At 40.8% G+C, this 22,478-nt stretch overlaps 1 protein-coding gene across 1 annotated transcript in view; it reads left to right on the top strand.

Moving 5' to 3' along the window:
- Nucleotides 1–1,375: 1,375 nt before the first annotated feature.
- The window catches only part of LOC141755888 (ephrin type-A receptor 6-like), a 67,893-nt gene continuing 46,790 nt past the window's right edge, over nt 1,376–22,478 (top strand). Inside the window, exons 1-2 of the mRNA XM_074615203.1 lie at nt 1,376–1,998; nt 11,752–11,816. Coding sequence (XP_074471304.1) covers nt 1,917–1,998; nt 11,752–11,816 — 147 coding nt within the window. The 5' untranslated portion in view covers nt 1,376–1,916. The remainder of the gene's footprint in view (nt 1,999–11,751; nt 11,817–22,478) is intronic.

Below are 22,478 nucleotides of genomic sequence, written 5' to 3'. Positions count from 1 at the left end.
GCATTCGCTGTGTATCTGCAACACCATTTCTTTTCTGCTCAAGCCCATAAACAACATACAGGAGAGAGTCCTGTCAGCAACCACATGCTAACATGGTTGAACTGTAACTAAATGCTGTAATTCCATCGTCAATGCAGCCAGCAATTACTTGAGCTCTCACTCAAACAGACAATGAGTGACTGATGTAGCCCATCAGTCCAAGCAGCACCTTTATCCTCCAACAGCCGAGCTGCGACGCTGAAGGCAAAAGGGTCATTATAGCTTCTCCCTGTGGACTATTAACAATCATCTCCACTATTGTGTTACAGATTAAAGCTCACAGGCCATTAGTCAGGACAGGTGGGAGTGTTTGAAGGCAGGATGAAACTCTTCAGGACGTGTTTTTAACCAAAGCTCAATTACAACGGGAAAGTGTTGTCTCTAATGAGCAGCCTCTGCACTACATGTATGATATAAGCACATTAAAGGATTAAAATGGGAATCCTGTGTTCCTTTTCTTGCTAAGATGACATTAAATGCTAATACTGAGTTCTTCTTCAAACAAACTGCTGGAATCATATGCATATACATTATTTTCCTGCAGACATAAAGAGCAATGCACAAGTAATACAAAAGTTTTCAGATCCTGAATAACGTTAATGAATCACCGTTGTGTTGCATCAATAGGCAACACATGAATGGGCTGCAGAGTATATTGCTTTAAATGAAGTGACTCACACAGCAACATGTAAATGAATATGTCCCATTATGCCCCATATCAAATCGCCTTCCTCCCCTACTGCCACCATAAATAGAAACCGGCCCAGACACATTACTATTCCTACAACATAATCCAATGCAGGTATATAACCTACATCATGGCTCAGATGGGATACTCTGAATTTAATAATGGCTTCAGATTCCCCTCCAGTGTCTCCCCCTGAATCAATACCAGAGAAGCCCATAACCACACATTACATCTCTGATGGAAGAAGAAGAGACTGACCCGCACGTTTTACATGATGTACAGTGAGAAATATCACAGAGACCAAGTTAGAGATTGCACCAGAGCAGAGAGAGAGAGAGAGAGGGAGAGAGAGAGAGAGGGAGAGAGAGAGAGAGGGAGAGAGAGAGAGAGGGGGGGGGGGGGGAGAGAGAGATGGAGAGAGGGAGAGAAAGAGAGATGGAGAGGGAGAGAGAAAGAGAAAGAGAGAGAGAGAAAGAGGGAGTGAGAGAAAGAGACAGAGAGAGAGAGAGAGAGAGAGAGTGATAGAGAGAGACAGAGAGAGAGAGAGAGAGAGAGAGAGAGAAAGAGACAGAGAGAGACAGACAGAGAGAGAGAGACGGGGAGAGAGAGACAGAGAAAGAGAGAGACACAGAGAGAGAGGGAGAGACACAGAGAGAGAGAGAAAGGGAGAGAGAGAGAGAGAGAGAGACACAGAGAGAGAGAGAAAGGGAGAGAGAGAGAGAGAGAGAGAGAGAGAGAGAGAGATACACGCAGTGATACAGAGACCCAGTGAGGGATGCGCTGGCTCAAAGTGAAGTCCGGGATTTTCCCTCTTTCCTCTCCTCCATCTCTCTGGATAAAACACACTAAATGACAAATAGACTGACTTTATCGGGGAAGTTCGCTTTTGGTCACTTTTGGAAGAGTCTGTCCGTGTTTCCAGACAACTACTCCTCCATTTATTTGGGTTTTTGTGCGCAATGGCTGTGCGTCTCCATCGTCTGTCTGCCCGGGAAGGCTGAAAGATAAATAAATAAAAGAACAACTCCTGTATGGATCCGAGAGTGACCTTCTGAGTCTGGATACTGGCTGGAGATCTCAGCAGCCTCTTACATGAAACCTTCTCACCTCTTCATTGTGTGGATCTGTTTAGGAGTCTGTGCAGCGGTTTAGTTCAGAGCAGCACTTTGTGTGTCTGACTGACTCAACGATGTGCTCCGGTGGGAAATACTGTGTGTTTTTGTTCTTCTTGCTTAGAAGTATCCTGTCGGACCCGGGAACCACGAACCAAGGTGAGTACAAAGAGCATCAAACCACAGACTTATTGTAGGATAAAAGGTGGTTGCACCAAAAGCTGACCATTTTAAAGTATTCTCCAACAATACTGATCCTCTCTCTCCACAATACGCACAAGCATGTCAAACATAACTTCATGTTTTTGCAGTGTAGTCTCAAATACTGTCACATATTAAATACTTTTACAAAATACAATGTAATGCCTTCACCTGTGCCATTCATTATATAGGCTATTTAGCACATTAGATAATACAATGACACCTGAGTAACTAATGTGTTACTTCAGGTGTTAAAGGTGTATTTCCCTCAAATGTCAATCTGAAATGTGTCAAACACAGTCAAACATGCATGAGCAGCCTAACAAATGCATGTAAAACATTTCAATTTCTTGGCTGAACTAAGAGATGTCAGTCTTGGTAACTGAAGATGTATCTGTCCTATAACCATTGATGCTGTATTACACAACATCTCTTTGAAAGACTAGACATGCCAGTAGCCTAATAGTAATATATTTGTTAATTGCACCACCTCTCTTTTAAAATAGATTAGTCTGGCTCTGAATTTATATATATATATATATATATATATATAAAAACAGCCTCAAAATGCATGCAAAATGGTTTCTAAACCAAAATATGTTAGTTTATTGATCTGTTATAATACGCACAAGCACGTAAAACATAACTTCATGTTTTTGCAGTGTAGTCGCAATTACTGTCACATATTAAATACTTTAAACAAAATACAATGTCAAGCCTTCACCTATCTTATATTGGTGCCATTAATTAAATAGGCTATTTAGCACATTAGATAATACAATGACACATGGGTAACTGTTACTTCAGGTGTTAAAGATGTATTTCCCTCCAATGTCAATGTGTTGATTGAACTGTGTACAGTGGGTCTATCTGAAATGTGTCAAACATCAACAGAAAACACATTCAAACATGCATGCACAGCCTTAAAATGCATGTAAAACATTTCAATTTCTTGGCTGAACCAAAAGAGATGTCAGTCTTGGTAACTGAAGATGTATCTGTCCTATAACCATTGATGCTGTATTACACAACACCTCTTTGAAAGACTAGACATGGCAGTAGCCTAATAGTATAATATATTTTTAAATTTTCCCACCTCTCTTTTAAAATAGATTAGTCTGGCTTTGAATTTATATATAAAAAAACAGCCTAAAAATGCATGCAAAATGGTTTCTAAACCAAAACCTGTGAGTATATTTATCTGTTGGCCTGAATGCTGGTGTATAGGTTACAACACATATCTCTGAAAGACATGGTATAGTATTAATAATGTGGTCACATTTACACACCTACTCTATGGCAAAATACATTAATTTGGATCTGAATTTTACAAAGAAAAAGAGAAATTATATTAATATTAAAGGAACAGTGCGTAGGATTTAGCGACATCTAGCGGTGAGGTTGCAGATTGCAACCTGTCCCGTGTGCCAAGCATGTAGAAGAACTAAGGTGAAAACGTGAATGGCCCTATCTAGAGTTGTTGTAAGAGTAGCGTAGGTTATTTGGAGAATAGCTGAGCCAGAGTGTGTGTGTGTACGTGGAAATTGAGTGATGAAGCAAGAGAGAGACAGATTGGCGGTGATTGTGTGTGAGTGAACAAGTGAGCTGGTGGAGCAGAAGACAGAGTTAGTTTAGCTCTGAGAATATCAAGTGAATGTTCAGTGGAAGTTGCAGTTTGTGCAGAAATAAATGCTGCAGCTCCTCAAGACCAACAGAGGTGTCTGTGTCTTGTTTCCCGGCGGCTGAGTGGAGTGACGGCGGGGGTTAACTCTGGACCGAGTAACGTTATCGACTCCGGCCCAAGCAGGAAAAGTTAAGGCAGTGTTTTTTCCGTTCTGGGCTACTGTAGAAACATGGCGGCCGGCTCCGCTCCATATAAACGGTTCATTCTAAGGTAACAAAAACACAACGTATCATAATGAACGTGAACGGCAAACATGGCTATTGTTAGCAAGGTGTCAAGCCAGCAGCTGGTGGAAGACTCCGGTGACACGCAATGAGTGCAAAGGCAGAGTGTACGCAGGTAGACAGGTAGTCAGACAGGCAGGTAGCCCATCCAATCATTACACTCGGCCGAATGAAATGATTGGATGGGTTTATTACAGTCCTGCAACAGACACAGATACCAGATTTCTTTCTTTATTTTATGTCAGAGCACTTGATTTATTGATTGTTGTCGGAATGTAATGAGAATTTCTACAAATATAACAAAAAATCTTTCTAAAATCTTTACCAACTCGCCTTTAAAACACATGTACAGCATCAAAATGCATGCGGAAATGTAAAATTGTTGTCTGTTTTCAGTGGATATATCTGTAGTCTTAATCACTGATACCTTTCAACTTAGAGCACACATCTTTAAAAAGGACTAAACATCGCGATGGAAGTCACGCTTTAGCAAGTTTTTCAACCTACATCTCAAAATAGATTCATTTTACTCTGAATTTGACCGTGAATGCCCACTGAAATACACATTTACAGCATTCAAAATGCAAAAATTCACACCTATAGGTTGTGTGTGTTGTTACAGACTCAGAGCTCCATCAGCCAAATTATGGAAGAGGCTCTGACACTTCACCTCCAAAATCTGAGTGCACAAAAACGTTGCCACAGCTATAGGGACCCGAGTGTTACAGAAAATGTCAGCCTCTGGCACACTCTGTCAGCTATACTGATATTTTTGAGTTGCCTATTTCTGTACCTCTGTCTTCTATGAGGAGTTCATACATTCATGGATAAAAATATAACAGATTTTGGCCCATACAGGATTCCTACACTTGTATTACACTTACTTTATTATATTATTATTATGGTGGGCCAGGTTGACACTAAAGGTATCAGAATAATTTCCCACTTTCCATTTCTAGTCAGTAGTCAAAGTGTGCAGTTGCATATGTATGAGAAACACAGGACATAATGATTTCATCTCCCCTCATTCGTACTCATACAGTAAGTCACATGGGTAAACGGTTGCCATAATGTAATCTGTTCTTGACATCTACCACTTTCGCACATTTGCAGAGGTCAGTTTAATATTCCTTCCTGAATGTTTAATGTTTAGGATACACATTTTCAAAGACGACAGGAGCCTTTTCACTAGCCAAATGTCAAAGTCTCCTTCACTTCATTTTTCTGTGTGAGTGTGTGTGTGCGCTCAGCTTTCCCCACAGGATGCCTGTCTGCCTGTGGTGGTGACAGGCTTGAAGGGGAGGGGATGCTCACAGGGGAAACTTGAAAAAAACTACAACGTGAGGAGTTTAAAATGTAGTGAGAGCAAGCTTATATATCTGTTAGCTGAGTGCAATTTATCAACTTCTCTTCTCTCTAATGAATGTGAATCACTTGTGTGTGTGTCCTCTCAGACTGAGAGAGAGGTGAGATGTAGTTTTTATATAACAGGGTATGTTTGTGTCATTTAGCAGTCAATATAAAGTCATTTGGTATAAATTACTTCAAAAATAAAGTAGCCTTTTCTATATGATTTCTTTAAAGTTGACTTTTCTAAGCTCCCGCCTCTCTTAGTTACTGTTGCTATATGTCTGTCAAGCCCTCTGCTCTCGCACAGCACATATTCAGTTTACAATCACAAACGGTGGCACTCAAAATTCTTAGCAATGTTTGAAACAATGTGTCCTTCACCTCAGACCAAAGCAGGCTCTTAATTTCTAGTCAGAGACCGTCAGTTTCGCCGACTAAAGCATAGACTGTTTATATGAAATGGAAGTAGTCACTGTGACGTCACCCATTGATTTGTGCACTGCCGTTTTGAAGCCTCGAGTTGGATGTTTTGGCCTTCGCCATCTTGGTTATTTGCAAAGACAAGTGACACGAGAGGGTTGAGCTAAGTACAACCAAACGTTGAATAAGACATTTTCAGACGACCGCAAAGGTAACCTAACTTTCGTGAACTGAAAACACACTATGAAAGGGTTAAAGGTGTAAGAAGAAAACGCCAGACCGGACAACGCCGTGTTAGCGACCTGTCAATCACAAGGTAGCCACACCCTAAAGCATCCCCTGCTTTATGGTCTATTTGACTATAAATGGGATCATAATTTACTAAATGAACATCATGCTGTATTGAAGAAGACTTGAAGCTAGAGATTGAGACCATAAACTCATGTTTACAATGTTTACTGAGGTAATAAATCAGGTGAGAAGTAGGCTCATTTTCTCATAGACTTCTATACAATCAGACTTCTTTTTGCAACCAGAGGAGTCGCCCCCTGCTGGCTATTAGAGAGAATGTAAGTTTAAGGCACTTCAGCATTGGTTTCACTTTTCAGACCCTGGAGTTGCCCACTGGACTGAAATAACAACTGTCATTGGCAGATTGTATTATTATTGTACTAATTTAGCTAACGTTCGCACCATCCAGATGACTGGTATCAAAAGGAGAATCTTGAAAAAGGAATCGATATTAGAAATATGCACTTGATGGCTACATACATGATATCGTGCTAAAAGCCCCAGGCTAAAGCTAGATGTCCTCGGTAAAAAGTCCTCACCAGTTGTAGATTCATCATGTTGAATATATGGAAATAGAAAAACTCATCCTCATCAAAGAGTAAAGTCGGTACTGAGCCCAAAGAGACAGAGAGTAAAAACTAAAACGTTAAAAGTACAAATTCCTCGGAACACTTCCTTTGTTCCCAGTGGCTGACTGATTTAACAGGCAGCCCGCTTGCGGTGTCTCTTTGTCCCAGTTGGTCGGTTGCTTTGTGATTGGTTGGTTTTGAATATGTCGACAGGTCGGATGGAGATGTTGCCGTTTTGTATCCCTTCTGCTGCTATTGCTCGGTGAGGTGCTCTCTGGTCTCGCCGTGTTTAGAGGGCTGGTTGACAACATAAACATTCTAAATGGTCGTGTCTAGAAGGTAACCCACAATTTGTTAAACTCTTGCGAGATGGTTGGGGTAGGCATTGACCTTGAATAGTTAAAGCTGCAGTTGGTAGAGTTGGAGCAAATATTATTAAAAATAAAATGAAATAATATTTATTATAAAATAAAAAAGTCACTATATCCTGACAGTAATGCATGACATAGGTAATCTGAAAGAAATCATGTCTCTCTGGTGTCCTCCGGTGCTCTTAATGGCATCTGCAAGATTTCACAGACCGGAGGAAAACAACCAATCAGAGTTGAGCTGGATGCAATCAAGCAAATCCTCACATCTGAAAAGCTGTAACTAGCTGGTATTTTCTCTCGATAAATGGCTCACACGCGAATCAATTATCAAAAATGTCATTGGTACATTTTCTGTAAATCAACTAATCCCTTGATCGACTAAATAGTTAAACATTTCTTTGTTAGTGTGTATTTTTAAAGGAGGGGTCTGACATCTCAGGCAGATGCTGCACTGTCTTCCTCTTTTAATATGAGGATGCAGCATCATCTTTGTCATGATCAGGTGAATTAGACGCTGCTGTCCACTTTTATTATCATCTCATATAGAAAATAATGATTCTTCCTCTCCCAATGGCTTTCTGAAACAACATCCTGGAAAATGAAAAAAGGCAAGGGCCCTTATAGAAATGCCCGTCTCTCTGAGGGATCTCATCCAGTTGCTTGTCTACTTGAATATCCTCAGCCAAATACTTAAATAATTGAAGATTCAGACTTAATGTCTAGCTTTGAGTGTTCGTGAACCTCTTTCAGGGACGATATATATGAGGCATTTCCCATTCCTCTCAAACCCAGGTTTTAGTCTGATGTCACCCACTGAGATAAAGCAGCAATTTTCTGAAAACTACTGCTCAATAAAGGCCATGTACTGAAGAGACCTGTGTTATATATGAATGTATTGTAGGTAGGTGAGGATTTTTTAAAGTGAAATCACACATGTGGTGCCACTGAACTTAAGTCCATGCATTTGGAGGACACTACACACTACAAGAGTGAAGGTAAAATAAAAGACATATACCAAACTGTATCATGATATACAGTACGTGTAACTGAAGATGAAATCTTTCCTTAGTAGGAGACACGCTTAACACACTTAAACAGATACACTTATTTGTTTTCTTACTGAGAGTTAGGTGAGAAAATTGAAACCACTCTCTTTGTCTGTACAGAAAATATGAAGCTGCAGCCGGGAGATGATTAGCTTATGTTATATTGTTAAATAATCTGCCCACCAGCCCCTCTAAAGTTCACCAATTAACACGTCATATCTCGTTGGTTTAAAACGTAGACTGTGTATAAAGATGAACGATATGACAGCTCCCCAAAAGTGAAGGTCAAACATCTTGATCGCCCCCTGATGGCTGGCTGCTGCTGGATGCTAGCGGATGGGACATGGTCCAAACTAAAAAGTCAAAGTACACGTCAAATAATTTTTTTCCAAAGATGGTTTCTGTCATTTTAGGTAGTTCTTATCGCGCTGATGTATGCTCAAGTGTTCATTTTTCTGATAAGTTTGGTTTTAATTAGTTATTGCTTTATATGTGTATATATATATAGTTTTATTTGCTATAAAAAGGAGGTGAGACGTCAAGATAGACAGCTGTGATTCTTTCTTGCTATCAAGTTGTAGCCGTGCTCGGCCTGCGATTGGCTTGGGGCGGGTGTGTGGGAAGGATCTCAATGCCACAGCTCCAACGCCCGATCACTACTGCGCAGACTCCAATGACGTCAAAAGCGCAAGGTGGCAGTCCCCATATCCGGGATATTTTGTTTTCACTTCTGCACAGTGGGAGGAAGTGGAGATTTGTCATCCGTCTTTATATTCAGTCTTTGGTTTAAAGGAAACTGGTGTAGCATTTCGGGGGATCTATTAGCAGAAATGGAGCATGAGCCATTCATAGCTACATAGGGAGAGAATCTGCCATGTTGCTCCGCCAAGTTTCTACAGTAACACAGAATGGACAAACCAAACTCTGGCTGTAGAGAGAGCCTTTCACGTTTTTACGTTACCTGAAGGCCACCGTAGTTCTACAACACGTTTGTGAATTAACAGTAACGTGAGCCCCGAGTGCAAAACTGCAGTACCGCCATCTGCCGTCTGACTTCCGTTGCTCCTACAGTACTGTTATTATGGTGAGGATGGCCTCTGAGTGAGGCAAAACGGCACTACCACGATTTTGGACTCACATTAACGCAGCCTTGAAAAGGGAGGAGTGAGCGGAGGGTTACTCAGTTGGTTGCAATCTGCAGCCACACCACGAGATGCCGCCAAAACCTACAGACTGTACTTTAAATCTGTACACAAACAGAAATGTATGAAGTGACGAGTTGTGGTTTTCTCTTGTGACACTGGAGTCTTCGTGACGTGAGCAGTGACTGTGTTTCTGACTGTACTCAGTGTCAGATGCTACGGAAGTTTAGTCTGTTGCTGGTACAAACTTTTTTGTGCAGTCTGGTTCAAAACTAGGCCCATACAAGCACTGTTATTAAGATTAATAGCTCAGCAAACACCTATCTACAGCAGAGTCATCACATTGTGATTGTTGCTGTGTTTCAGTAAGCTGTGTTTTAACCAGGGAGTAACACAGCTGAGCTGACAATGCTTTCAGTGATGGAGGCTGAAAGCAACTGAATACACTCAGTTCAGCTTCAGGAGTCAGTGCTAAACATTTGTTTCTGACCCGGCAATATCAGTGCAAGTGTATCAACGAGATATCACAAGAGAAACTGTGGCAATTTACTGCTATATAGATTATTTGTGCCCACCATATTTTCTAAAATGTGTCCTATGGTCCTATAGAAAGGGCAGTTGCAGATTATTACGCTTCCAGACACAATACCCAGACAAGAGTAATATGATTTGTGCTCCTGATAAATACTTGTCGACATGTGTGTGTGCAGTGAGTGTGTGTGCTTTGAGTGAGAAAATCTGTGTATCAAATTCAGCAGTGTGGTCTTGGGTCATCTATTATTTCCTGGCTCCAAAGACAGTTTGCAGGAATTTAATTATTTTATGACTACATTACTGCGTATGTATGTTTGAGTGTGTGTGTGTGTGTGTGTGTGTGTGTGTGTGTGTGTGTGTGTGTGTGTGTGTGCGTAACCGAAGGACAGGCAGACAGTGAAGGGAGTTGGTTGGAAAAGTTTGCAGCTGTCAAACATGGATGAAACATCGCTCATGATTATGAAAGATTGTTTTTCTAATTTTGTCAAAAAATCAATATCTCTCTGTCTCTCTTTGTCCGTCTCACAGTCTCACTCCCACTCTTTCTCTCTCTCTCTCTCTCTCTCTCTCCCTCTCTCTCTACGTCCTCCTTTTGAACAGAAGCAAGGCCATCTTATTATAATTCAGTCCTTAATTACCAGCAGGGGATCACGGCTAAATGAAGTCTCTGTAAATACTGAAGTGGTTCATTTAGTCTCACCAAAGTGTATCTTCTCTGGTTATCTGACTTGTTCTCAAAACAGTAGCAACCCCATTAAATTAGTCCAGATTTGGCAAAGTCAGGAGTGACAGGTCGTCTGAAGATGTGACTCTTTGGTCTAAAGTGTCGACCACTGAAGTGGGACGCACTTTATTGATAGAGATTGTAATTAACTGGCTGTGTGGAGACAAAGGAAATTGCACATTCATCATATCAAATTGGCTCAGGGGGCTCAGCGAGGGCCAGATAATGGCTCTCTTCATGCCTGGGCCGTGATCGGAGTGCAGACAGCTTAAGAACGTTACACTTGTATGAACACAGTGTGGTCACGGATGCACACAAAGGAACAAAGTTCTTAACACGCTCACACAAAAACACTACCAAACACCAATTCTGTGATTAGATTGCACTATATATTTGTGTTTTGAAAAGATCACTGTCAGATTAGCTATTAGAGTCATACATTCTTGGCATTACTTTGCCGAGCATGGATGTACAGACCATATTTTACAGTGGTATTGCAACAACGAATCCCAAAAAGATATTTTCCCCTAGGACTACCATTGTAAAAGAGACGTCTGTAAAACTGTTGACAGGACACCGTGAACTGCAAACAAGGTCAATTATGACTCTTTATTATACACTTTTTATCCATGGAGGTTTTATGTTTGCAAAATTTTCCTCAAGCCAAGAATAGCGATTTAAATAGCTGTGACGTCATGTAAGGTATAATGTACAGCGAGCCGGTCATTGCTGTGAAAGAAACCCCAACAGGGCGATGCCGCACCCCGACGCGGAGCGGAAGGAAATTCAGTTAACTCCAAACAATATGATATTATCACTGAAAGGGTTGTCGCTATTCATAAAGGTTGGCTGTATTAAATGAGTTTTAATTATGTCATATCTTGTTTAGTTAAATATTTCAAGTTTCAATAGTCCTTCCATCTTTCCCCTTTATTCATCTTTGTCTCATCTTTGATGTCATGTAGCACAGAAAACTCCTGACCTCTGAGAAGGAGAGCACTAATCTTCCAGACTCCCAGACAGAGGGCGGATCTGTGTTAGTGTTGTCCTGGACTTTCCTAAGAGCTGTTATTTCATAGGTGGTTGAATCTGATAAGGGCTTTACAGCTCTGTCAGCCCCTCATTGACAGCTTGATAACTATTGTCTGCTCTCTTCCTATTTTGTCACCTCCATTTCTTTTCTTTTTAAACTCACTGTCCAACCTCTCTGGCACTCTCTCTCTTCCCCTCTCCGCTCTCTCCTGTCACTCTTTGTGCCTATACTGTCGTTCTTTCACTCTTTCAACTTTTCTCCTCCATTTTACATGACTTTCTTTTGCATCACCCCCCCCCCCCCCTCTCTCTCTCTCTCTCTAGTGGTTCTGTTGGACACTACGACAGTGCTAGGAGAACTGGACTGGAAGACCTATCCTGTCAATGGGGTGAGTTGCGTTCATTGAACATAACCAGTCAAACTAGTGAGCAAATTGAACAATATACACCAAAAATTAAATAAAGCCGTTTGATGTACTCATTTAGTAAAGGAATACCTCAGACCTGAACAACCAAACTGTTCTCAAACTGACCTACAACCCTTTTTTTTCCTAAACTGAACTCTTGAGTCTGAGAAGTCAAAGTTGTCAAAGTTTTACTCTTAAGTCAGAGACAGGAGACAGGACTTTGGGTCTCATTAAAAACATACAGGCAGCAGGTCACATATTTGACATGCCAACCTTCCTGACAGTCGTCAGACCAAAGTGTCATCCAGTGAGCATTGATTTGGTGATTCGCAGGTCAAGAAACGTCTATATGTCAAGGTTAAAATTGGGTAAGTTTTTAAGATGTCCAAGTTATTTATAATTGTTTCAACAGCATTTCAATGCTTTACTTCAACATGTGCTTCACATTGAAATGTACCTCAGTCAGCCAAGTCACATGGAATGGATTATTATTAGGGCTGTCAAAGTTAACGCGATAATAACGTGTTAACGCAAATTCATTTTAACGTCTCTAATTTCTTTAATGGATTAACGCAACACATCTTTTGGAGGTTGTAGCGGGCTCAGTTTTAAAGCTAGAGTGACGATCATGAGGCATCATATGAAACTAGAAAAAACCTAAGGAATCCATTGGTACCAACCATGTCATACAAGCTTGTAGCGAAGGAGGTTAAATAACGCTCTAAACATACGCAAAATTTTCATGAAGAAAAACTGGAATGGCCATTTTCAAAGGGGTCCCTTGACCTCTGACCTCAAGATATGTGAATGAAAATGGGTTCTATGGGTACCCACGAGTCTCCCCTTTACAGACATGCCCACTTTATGATAATCACATGCAGTTTGGGGCAAGTCATAGTCAAGTCAGCACACTGACACACTGACAGCTGTTGTTGCCTGTTGGGCTGCAGTTTGCCATGTTATGATTTGAGCATATTTTTGTCATTGCTTTGTGTTATTAATTGATTTCCAAAAATAAATATGTACATAGATTTGCATAAAGCAAGCATATTTGTCCACTCCCACGTTGATAAGAGTATTAAATACTTGACAAATCTCCCTTGAAAGGAACATTTTGAACAGATAAAAAAATGTTTGATTAATTTGCGATTAATAACGATTAACTATCGACAATCATACAATTAAATATTTGAATCGATTGACAGCCCTAATTATTATGCAAATGCAGAATATCTACAGCATTGATGTTTGGCGTTGAGGCTCTGACCTCGCCAACACAAGGAAGTAGGGAGTGAGGAGTAATGATTCTAACTTCCCTCTATAGGTGACTCAGAGCCTATAGGTGGATGCTGGGGTGGACGTGAGACTTGTGAATTGCTGTATGAACAGTGGCAGCAGTAGCAGCAAGTGACAACATAGCTTTCAGTTCAGCGGTGTGGCAGCTGCCATGCAGAGTGTGCAGAGCTTTGATGGCTTAAAGCTGCAGTGGGTAGAAATGGAGAAAATATGACTCATAAAACGTTATTTTTATAAAATGGTAACTATATCCTGACAAATCTGAAAAAAGCATGTGCCTCTGTGTCCTGTGGTGCTCCTAATGGCATCTGAAGGATTTCACAGACCGGAGGAAAACAACCAATCAGAGCCGAGCTGGAGCCTGCCGTCCAGCTGCCGTCTATGAGAGCCGGCTGTCAATCACTCGCGAACCCGGGAACTCGCGAACTCGGATCAAACGGTCAAACTAGGCAAGTCCACAGCAGCTTTTCATGGGGTTTTCTGGAAGCAGTCTGAAAACAACGCTTAAAAGACAACAGTCTCTGTTTACCAAGTTGACGGAGAAGGCCAACGCAGCAACAGTGGCTTTGTTTAGTGGCGGACATCCTGATGAAACGAAATGGTGGGATTGTAATAGAGGCGATAACTGCGGTGGATGAAATGACCGTAAAAGTAAGACAGAATTTATGTCTGCCTTTGCTGATGTACAACTTGGTGCTATGACTCTCAGCTACTTCCCTTTTGTCAAATTAGCTCTCAAGGTTGGAGACCCCCTCTGTATGATTCACTTTATCCCAGTTTTAACGTAGACGTGATGTCTTTTCACCTGCAAATCGCCAAAATGATGCTCACTGGGTTAACCTTAAAGAATCTGGAGATGCTAAAACATTGGTAAGAAAATGTTATGGATATAATGTGCTGTTGTTACTTTTAACCAACACAATTTAACAGAGAACATGGAAGCAAATGGAGCTGCCATTCCTGGAGGAGGCTTTTCAAAATCCTTTTTACATGTTTGTGCTGGAAAACATGTCCTTGTTACAGAAACCCAGATACATCATTATTTTACTTTTGAGAAACCGGAATGTGTGATCCTGCTTTCTCAAAGAGAAACAGGAGCACTGTGGCATGTAAACACATCTCTGATGGCCGTCTGAGCTGGCACGTCTTGGACTCGTTTAATTATCAAGAGAAACAATGTGATGATTAACAATATCATGGTCTACGTGTTGATACCGGCAAAAGCCTAACACCGGTGTAAGCATGTGTCACCCAGTAGACAGAGGTTGTTAAGATAAAACCAATTGGCTTGTGACACCTTACAAAAAAACAGTGTCTGGTTGGGTCCTCATGTATGTGAGTTCTTAGCAATTCCACCAAAGAGACATTTCCTAAGTGACATTTCCCCTAAACTTCTCAGATGGTCTCATTTAAATAACTGTTTGAGGACCAGCGAGGTATCATTTTTCAGTATTCCACAAAAAGACTAGAGAAAAGACAAAACATTTATATGGATTTGTGTTGCAGAACTTTCCTTCTTTCCTACTCCAATAATCATCTAGTCTCAGATGTAGGTGACCTGACTGTACAGTAGATAAATTAGCTCCAACTCAACATCGTATTCTCATACAATGGTCCTCATGATATCTTAAGAAATGTTATTCCTCATTTTTTTCATACGGTTTCTCTCGAATGTCCAGCAACTGTGTTCTTCTGTGTTCGAAGGAAACAACTTAGTTAGGTTTAGGCAAGAAAACAACTTGGTTAGGTTTAGGAAAAGATTGTGGTTTGGGTTAAAATAACTCTGGAAGTGGCCTAACTTAAGTATTGAACTTAAGGGCACCGGTCTCCTGGGCGAAAGTCTGATGTTTTCTGACCCGCACATCCACCCCGACCTCCTCCCCTCTTTGTCGTTCTTTATACTTCCTGGTTCATGATTACATAGATTACATACAAAGTGATTTTGTGGGATTGATGTACAAATTACAGTGCATTACTTTTTGCTGCTTACACATGATTTCATAAGTATCAAAAATGTTTTAAAAATATATTACATTTGTAATATCTAATTTTGATAATACTTCTGTGCAGTAAGATTTTGAATGCAGGACTTTCACTTGTAATGGAGTATTTTTACATTGTTCTTCTGGTGCTTTTACTTCAGTAGAGTATCTGAGAGTTTAAGTAGGTTCATCCTGAGTTGATTACACGCCTCCGCAGACAGAAGATAGTGATCAGAAACTTGGATAATGTTATTATCAAATGATCAGGGATATGGATAATTGGGTTACTCTGTGTCCTATATAAACATCATATCCTGAATATGATTAAGGACAAGATTGACTCATAACAACTGTGTACATATAAACACTCCAGTCTCAAAAGGCTGGTTTACCACTAGTTTCAGACCTTGACATCATCTGAACATGAACCCTTCTGACAGCAAGTCCTAACTTATTACAGCTTACTACATAAATATGGATCATTTATACACACGAATTCAGCACATAATAAATACTTTAGGCATAATGTTACTGGTAGTATACTGCTATTTAAATGTCAAGTTCTTTATCCTCCCGCTCATCTCGACTCTATTCACAAACAACACACACTTTACCTCATATAAGATATGAATAAGAATTCACAAGCAACACTTTGAGAGACCATTTCTGAAACATAAAGGCAGAATAAATCTCCTAACATCTTGACTCAATAGTCTCTGGTTGTCTCTGCTTGTGTTTTTTATTAAACACATACAATAATGTTTACGTGGAATGTTTACAGATTTGATCAAGCCTGTAGAATATCTGGATATTAAACTAATCTAATTGTAGCATATCATTGTAACGGGGCTATGTCTGATGGGGAAATACTGTAGACTTCATTCTTACAAATATTTCAGCTGGGACTAAGCAACCATCAGCAACAACAATCATTTTTCCATGGTGTTGTGTCTAATTCGGGACACGAGGTGGTAGCGGGACTGTTTGTGCTTCCAGGCTATTATTAAAAGTGTAATAAATCCTTTGGAGCAAAACCAATAAATAGAAACAAAATACTGAGATATTTCCAGGGCCAAATACCAATATTGCAACAGCTTCTTCCCCCTTGCACACAGCCGACACAGGATTTTTGCTGTGGGGAGCAACAACGGCATTAATTGGTTGAACAAAAACATGACGCCACCCCCCAGATTCACGTCAAATCAATAATTCATTACAACTACAGAGATTTAATGATATTTTCATAACACCTCTCTCTCTCTCTCCTCCCCTTAGTCTGACAATGACAAATTGTCTTGTTTTAATCAAAACCTCACACCTCTTAGCCACCACCAGTGTTGTTAATACAACAGTATCTGTCTGGGCAATGTAGGTACAGTAGGTATGTATGTGTGTAACATCCTAATGTGTTTTTCAACACCTAGTGACTTGAAACGTTGACTAGAATTTCACCTTAAAGGGGAACTCTTTTTTTCCTGCTGTACACATAATCACATGGATTCTTGTTGGCTGTGTGTAAATACAGGTGAACACTGGCTAAACCACTGTTTTCCACTGAGAATATAATGACAGTCGTCAGGGCAGCTAATGGAAAAAGATTTTTGGAAGAGAGTTGAACTGAAAATGTCCTCGTTTCCACATATGCAAGTCAACCGGAAGTTCATTCATTCCTATGGGAACCTCCGTGATATCCGATGTGTTTGCGAAACTTCCGGGGGTGGGAGGGGGGTTTCCGTCCGTAATTTGCCACGAGTACGCTGAAAAATAAAAAACTTTTGAGGCAGATTACGGGCAGACCGTATGCACTGTGCATTAGCGAATTAATAAACTTATCAGCTCTATTTATAAAATGTTTTGTAAGTGATAAGTTTGAAGGCATATTTAGCAGTTTTGTGAACTATTTTGTTAAAAGACGTATGAACCAGCACCTGCTACCATGTTAGTGTGTGTGTTTGTGTTTATCTGTAAATTTTGTGGTTGTGAATGAATAAAAACACCACATTTTTAAGATTTAAATTGGATGCTTTACAATGACTGAAAAGAGGAGAGACTAATCTATAGATACATCTACTACATGTTCATGTAGTATCATTAATGTAGGTTTATATAGTATAACACTGGGTGGTTAAAGGTTAATGAACGTATCCTCACTGGAAAGAAATTTTTTTTAAAAAAGCACCTCATGGAGACTGCTATCAATCAGATGACTACACAGGATAAATGTGGCCCCTTTGACCATGAGGCAGGCAGCATTATGGGGTTTCCATCTTTACAAACGTGGTCCACTGTTTTTGTGATTAGAGTTTCAAACACTGATGATCCAAAATAAAATCCACCCATGATGATGAAGAATGCTCAGATGTATTTTTTGCTGGTATTCACTACCTGTGTCTAACATACTTTGATATTGAGACAGGTAATTGTCCAGTGTCAGTATGTGAGTATGATGATAAATGATCACACACTGTAGTTTATAGGTTGAGGCCAAATGCAAAAGCTCCTCTGAAGAGTCTAAATGTTGTTCGGCATTAAAAGCACTGAATTAGCATCAAATTGTCACTATAAACGGCACCTCTTTGGCTCCCTTTCTCTTGCTCTCTCGTTTCTCACAGTTCCAATGCCATCACTTGCAGTGTAGTTAGTTTAATAACACACATTAGCCATGAGTGGGCGAGAAAAGGCAACTAGGTGGGAAGAGCAGTCGTGTAAGGCAAAAAGTAGAACGTACTACAGCCACCTTGTGTTGAACTCAGAGATGATCCCCTAGCTCTACTTCCAGCAAAGTTCTCATAGAAATAAATTGTCAAGAAGTATTAAATGATGGCGTTAAATTAAATACTTAACCAACTAACTGAATGTTGGCTTTAAAAACTGACACATACATGAAATATGACTATTATTATTAATTAAGTTGATGTTGGGTTGAAGCCATGTCACCTCACCACTAGCGAAAGGAGAGGCTTCTTCTCATGTTAGTAAGCCTGGTCTTTATAAAGCCACCACTGATTTGGAAGATGATCTCTTTATCTGTGAAGGAAAAAGTTCCATCTAATCCTCTTTTCAGCGATGAACAACCTTCATACAACTTTCCACTGACTAACATCAGTGGCTGTCAAAGATTCCTATCAGGTGCCGAGTGCAGAACATAAGCTGCCGGGAGGCATGGTGCAAACACACCGTCCTAACAAGTAGAGTTAGAGACTCACCACAAGTGCTCAATGTCTGAGCGTCTCTGCACAATATGATATGGCTTTGCAACTGCTTCTGAATGGCATGGAGAAGGCTGGTGTGTGTCGCTGTGAAGTCAGCGGGGGACTGTTACAAGCCGGCATCATCGATTTTCAAAGCAGGATGCAGAACGGTAGTTTTCCCTGAGAGGTAGAAGTCGTCCCTGAAGCCCGGTCCAGACAGCAGGGGGAATAAACATATTGGGATTTACGTGCACAGGTTGCAGCTGTTCTGCCCAGCGTTGAGGAGTGGAACAAAATCAGTACAGGGAGGAGAAATAGGAGAGAACAGGCTGTACCCCTGTACCTTAGAATGAGCTGTTTATATCTACATAGGGAGCAGGTCCTCTTCACTGAGCCGGCCGCCATGTTTCACGTTGTTATGAGTATTGCAAAAAGATGCTGTATATTGCAATATATTGACATATATCACCTTTTTTCAATTGGAAAATTATACAGTTTGTCAAAATCTATTTTATCTTATTATACTTATATAAGATACAGTTATCACTCTGTTCATCTCAGTTTTCATTCACATATCTTGAGGTCAGAGGTCAAGGAACCCCTTTGAAAATGGCTATGCCAGTTTTCCCCTTGCCAAAATTAAGCGTAATTTTGGAGCATTATTTAGTGTTCTGTAGCATACCAATTGATTCCTTTGGTTTTCCAGTTTGAGTTTATGATACCAGTATCTTCACTCTAGCCGGCGAGCTGTCGGATTGTTAAGTAGTAGTTTACGCAGTATAATAAAAGATTGATACTTGATGTCCGTGTATTGATACAATATTGCTACACAAAACATTGCGATACTATACTGTATTGATTTTTCCCCTCACCCCTAGTAAGTATGTTCTCCTGTGGTAACATGACAAAAGGGATTCAAAAAGGATTGCACATCACACACACACACACACACATCAGAGCATGTTGGAGAGGCTCAGCGAGCAGCTGACGCACACACCTTCCAAATCTCAACAACGTGTTGCGCAGCCCTGCAAGCTGATTGGTTCATAGCACTTCCTTCACAAGGCATGTTCGAAACAGAAACAAAAATAGATTCACATTAGTACAAGTATAAACAAATCAGCTATGCAAATGTTTCTGAACAGCACTGTATGTTAGCCTACATGCAGCCCAGATAAACATTTTCCACTCTTAACATTATGAAAACTATCACTGCAGCCACAAGTACCAATCCACTCAGCATCGCTCCAGTACATTAATATGGCTGCTGCCATAAGGAACTGACGTAAACTGAGCAGCTGCTATGTGTCTGTCCACTTCATGTCTGAAGAGAGACTGAGACTCTTCAAGTAATTGGTCATTTACTGAGCAATAATGATGAAGTCGGCCATGATTCTCCCACTCTCTCCTTCGAATCACCATCTCTATGCATACGCCGTAGTCATTAATTGCGGTGTTGCAAACTTTGTTAAAATCCCTTTGGACCTGGAGAAAGTGCATCTGAACAAGCAAAAGTCAATAGGACTCTTCACAGGGGCAGGTCTAATTGTAGAGTGGGTGTCATTGTGTTGCTACGAGGTGTTTTAATTGCTTTTTGGATTAAGTGAGGACATTTTTAACAAACTAAAGGGGCATGATGCCAAACTAAGAAATTAGGCCCAAAACTGTTTTAGCATTAGTTTTCCAAATCTTCAGTATTTCATCACAGGGTCAGCTTCCAAACTAAGCCAATAGTGAAAGTGTCTGCCCACTGTACGCGACCAGACTGGTGACAAAATTCGACGTGATCTTATCCCTACTCGTCTTACTTTGTCATCATAGTGACGGCTGATACACTAAGGGCAGCTTGACGCTGAAGGTTTGTGCGTAGTTAACGTTGTGAAACGGTGGCAGTTAGGTTTAGGCAACAAAACCACTTATGTAGGGTCATAAAAAAACATCGTGGTTTGGCTTAAAATAACTACGCTTGCAACATTAGCTAAGCTACGGACGTAACGTCATGTGACTCAGTGGCATAGCGTCAAGTAACATATCGTCACGAGACATAACGTCATCAGTAGAAATCACTCAACATTTGGTTTCACACGAGACACGAACGCTGGTCTCCTAAGTAAAAGTCCTGTTTGTCTGACCCGTCCACCACACCGCCCTCCCACCCTTAGATGACTTTCTTGCTCTTAATGCTACGTCTGTTGCTCTGAGCATCTAATAATGATGCGGATGTGTTTTTATTGGAGTGAGTTGAAAGTCCAGTGCATCTCATACAGACGCTAAAAGGTGCCTTGTGTGTCGGTATCATGACGCTGAGGGCCACTGCCCTAGTGTTGCAATTTGATGCCAAGGCTGCGCTCCCACTCATATATATATGTATGGGACTGATTCACTGCACAAAGCATGCTGGGATACCTGCGACCAAGCCGGGGGTGCGACGTGAGGGCGTGACAATTAAAAAAAAGAAAGAAAAATAAACGGTGCTCGCATGAAGACAGCCAATCAAGCTGGAAATGCTAAAGTGAGACTAATAATATTTTGTATCGTAGTTGATAATCTATCCATGTAAAAAAAAATGTTTTTAGTTACAATAACGTTGTTTGAACTAACCAGCTGGACGTCCGGCTGTCTTTAACGTTAACAGCTGAGTTCAGATCAGGAGTAACGTTAACTGCATTTAATCTAAAATCCACTTCTTGAACAGTATACGTTTTTTTACAGCTTTTTTACCCTTATTAATTTATGTCGTTATCATCTGACAGAAAACAGTTTTGTTGCTTTTTGGTAAATGAAAAAAAATGGGGGGATAATATGGACACCCATTCCCTCAAGCGACTAGCGGTGCAGGGTGGATGAGAGTTTATGCGAATTAGTCGCGTACAGTGTGCAGACACCGTGAGCCTTTTTTATAGGCCCAGTTTCAGGAAACCCGGTATTGCACTCCCATATCGCAGTATTAGTGTCAGTTTAACACATCAATTAGTCCTACATGTTGTACTCCAAACCTGGTTTGTGTCTGCTACAGTCTGCTAAGCTCGGGCTAATAGGCAGAGCGATTAGGAGGTGCATATCTGATTGCCTCGGAGAGTGTGGGTTGCAGCTCATCTTTCAAACTCTGGCTTTGCATTTGTTTTCTCTGCTCTGAACCATGCCACATCCCAAGGGGGCATTTTAGCACACTGAGGCACACAGAGTGACAAATTACCATTTTCTCTTGTTTGTATGCATAATGGAACTTCAATTACTTAATGCTGATCTTATGCAAACCAGAAAGCCTGCTTTCTTTGAAGATACTGAGTTTCTGGTCTGTAAAGAGGGCACTCAAATGAACAAATATAGAGTGTATATGTTGAAGAAACTCCTCGAAGTGTGTGTGACTCTTGCTTAACGTTACAAGTCCTTTCTATGACTTCTACAGCATTTCCACTTTTATACACCAGCAGAAAATCTCAGAATGACAGGCTGACTGGCATGTGACAAAGCACTGCAGCCCTTGCAGTCTTATACAACTCAAGCCGGCTCCTCAGAATGGATGTTTGAATTTTAGATTTTTAGCCATGCTAGCGGCACGGCTCTAGGGATGGCGATGTCAGTCTGTCAGTAAGTCCACCACTTTGGTCCAGTCCGACATATCTCAACAACTATCGGATGTGTTGCCACAGGATTCGCTACAGATATCCAATTGTGTTTAAAAGGATACTTTCACATTTTTTCAAGTTCGTCCTTAAACCACAGTCAAGTGCCCATATGAACATTAAAGCATATGGCCAACTCATTCTCATCCCGACTCGTCACATACCGGCGCTTTGTCACACCCCTTGGTGGCGACGGTGTCTTGTGCGGCGGTGCCGAACGCAGGCGGCCGTGACAAAGCCTCTGTATCTGACGCCCTGGGAATGAGAACGGGCTGATATGGCCCCTTGCTGTTACCATTCCTCTTGCTCATACTGGCCATGAAGAGATCGCTTCCTAACAAGCTTCTAATGTCAGTTTTCATTCAGTGCAAAAATGTATTCCAAAGTTTATTTGAAGTTTTCTGGGGCTTCAGCAGCCGAGTTAATCAATTGGGTATCTTCCGATGTTACAGCCTTTTAATACAAAATTCCCTCTTCTTGTTTCCCCAGACAGTGTTTCTGTGCTGAGCTGCAGTGGAAGGAGAGTATAACACAGAGAGGAAATGTTGT

Source organism: Sebastes fasciatus, chromosome 2 (assembly GCF_043250625.1).
Source record: "Sebastes fasciatus isolate fSebFas1 chromosome 2, fSebFas1.pri, whole genome shotgun sequence".
NCBI classification, from domain to species: domain Eukaryota; kingdom Metazoa; phylum Chordata; class Actinopteri; order Perciformes; family Sebastidae; genus Sebastes; species Sebastes fasciatus.
Note: the sequence above shows the minus strand (reverse complement) of the source record. Positions and strands in the feature narration are given on the sequence as shown.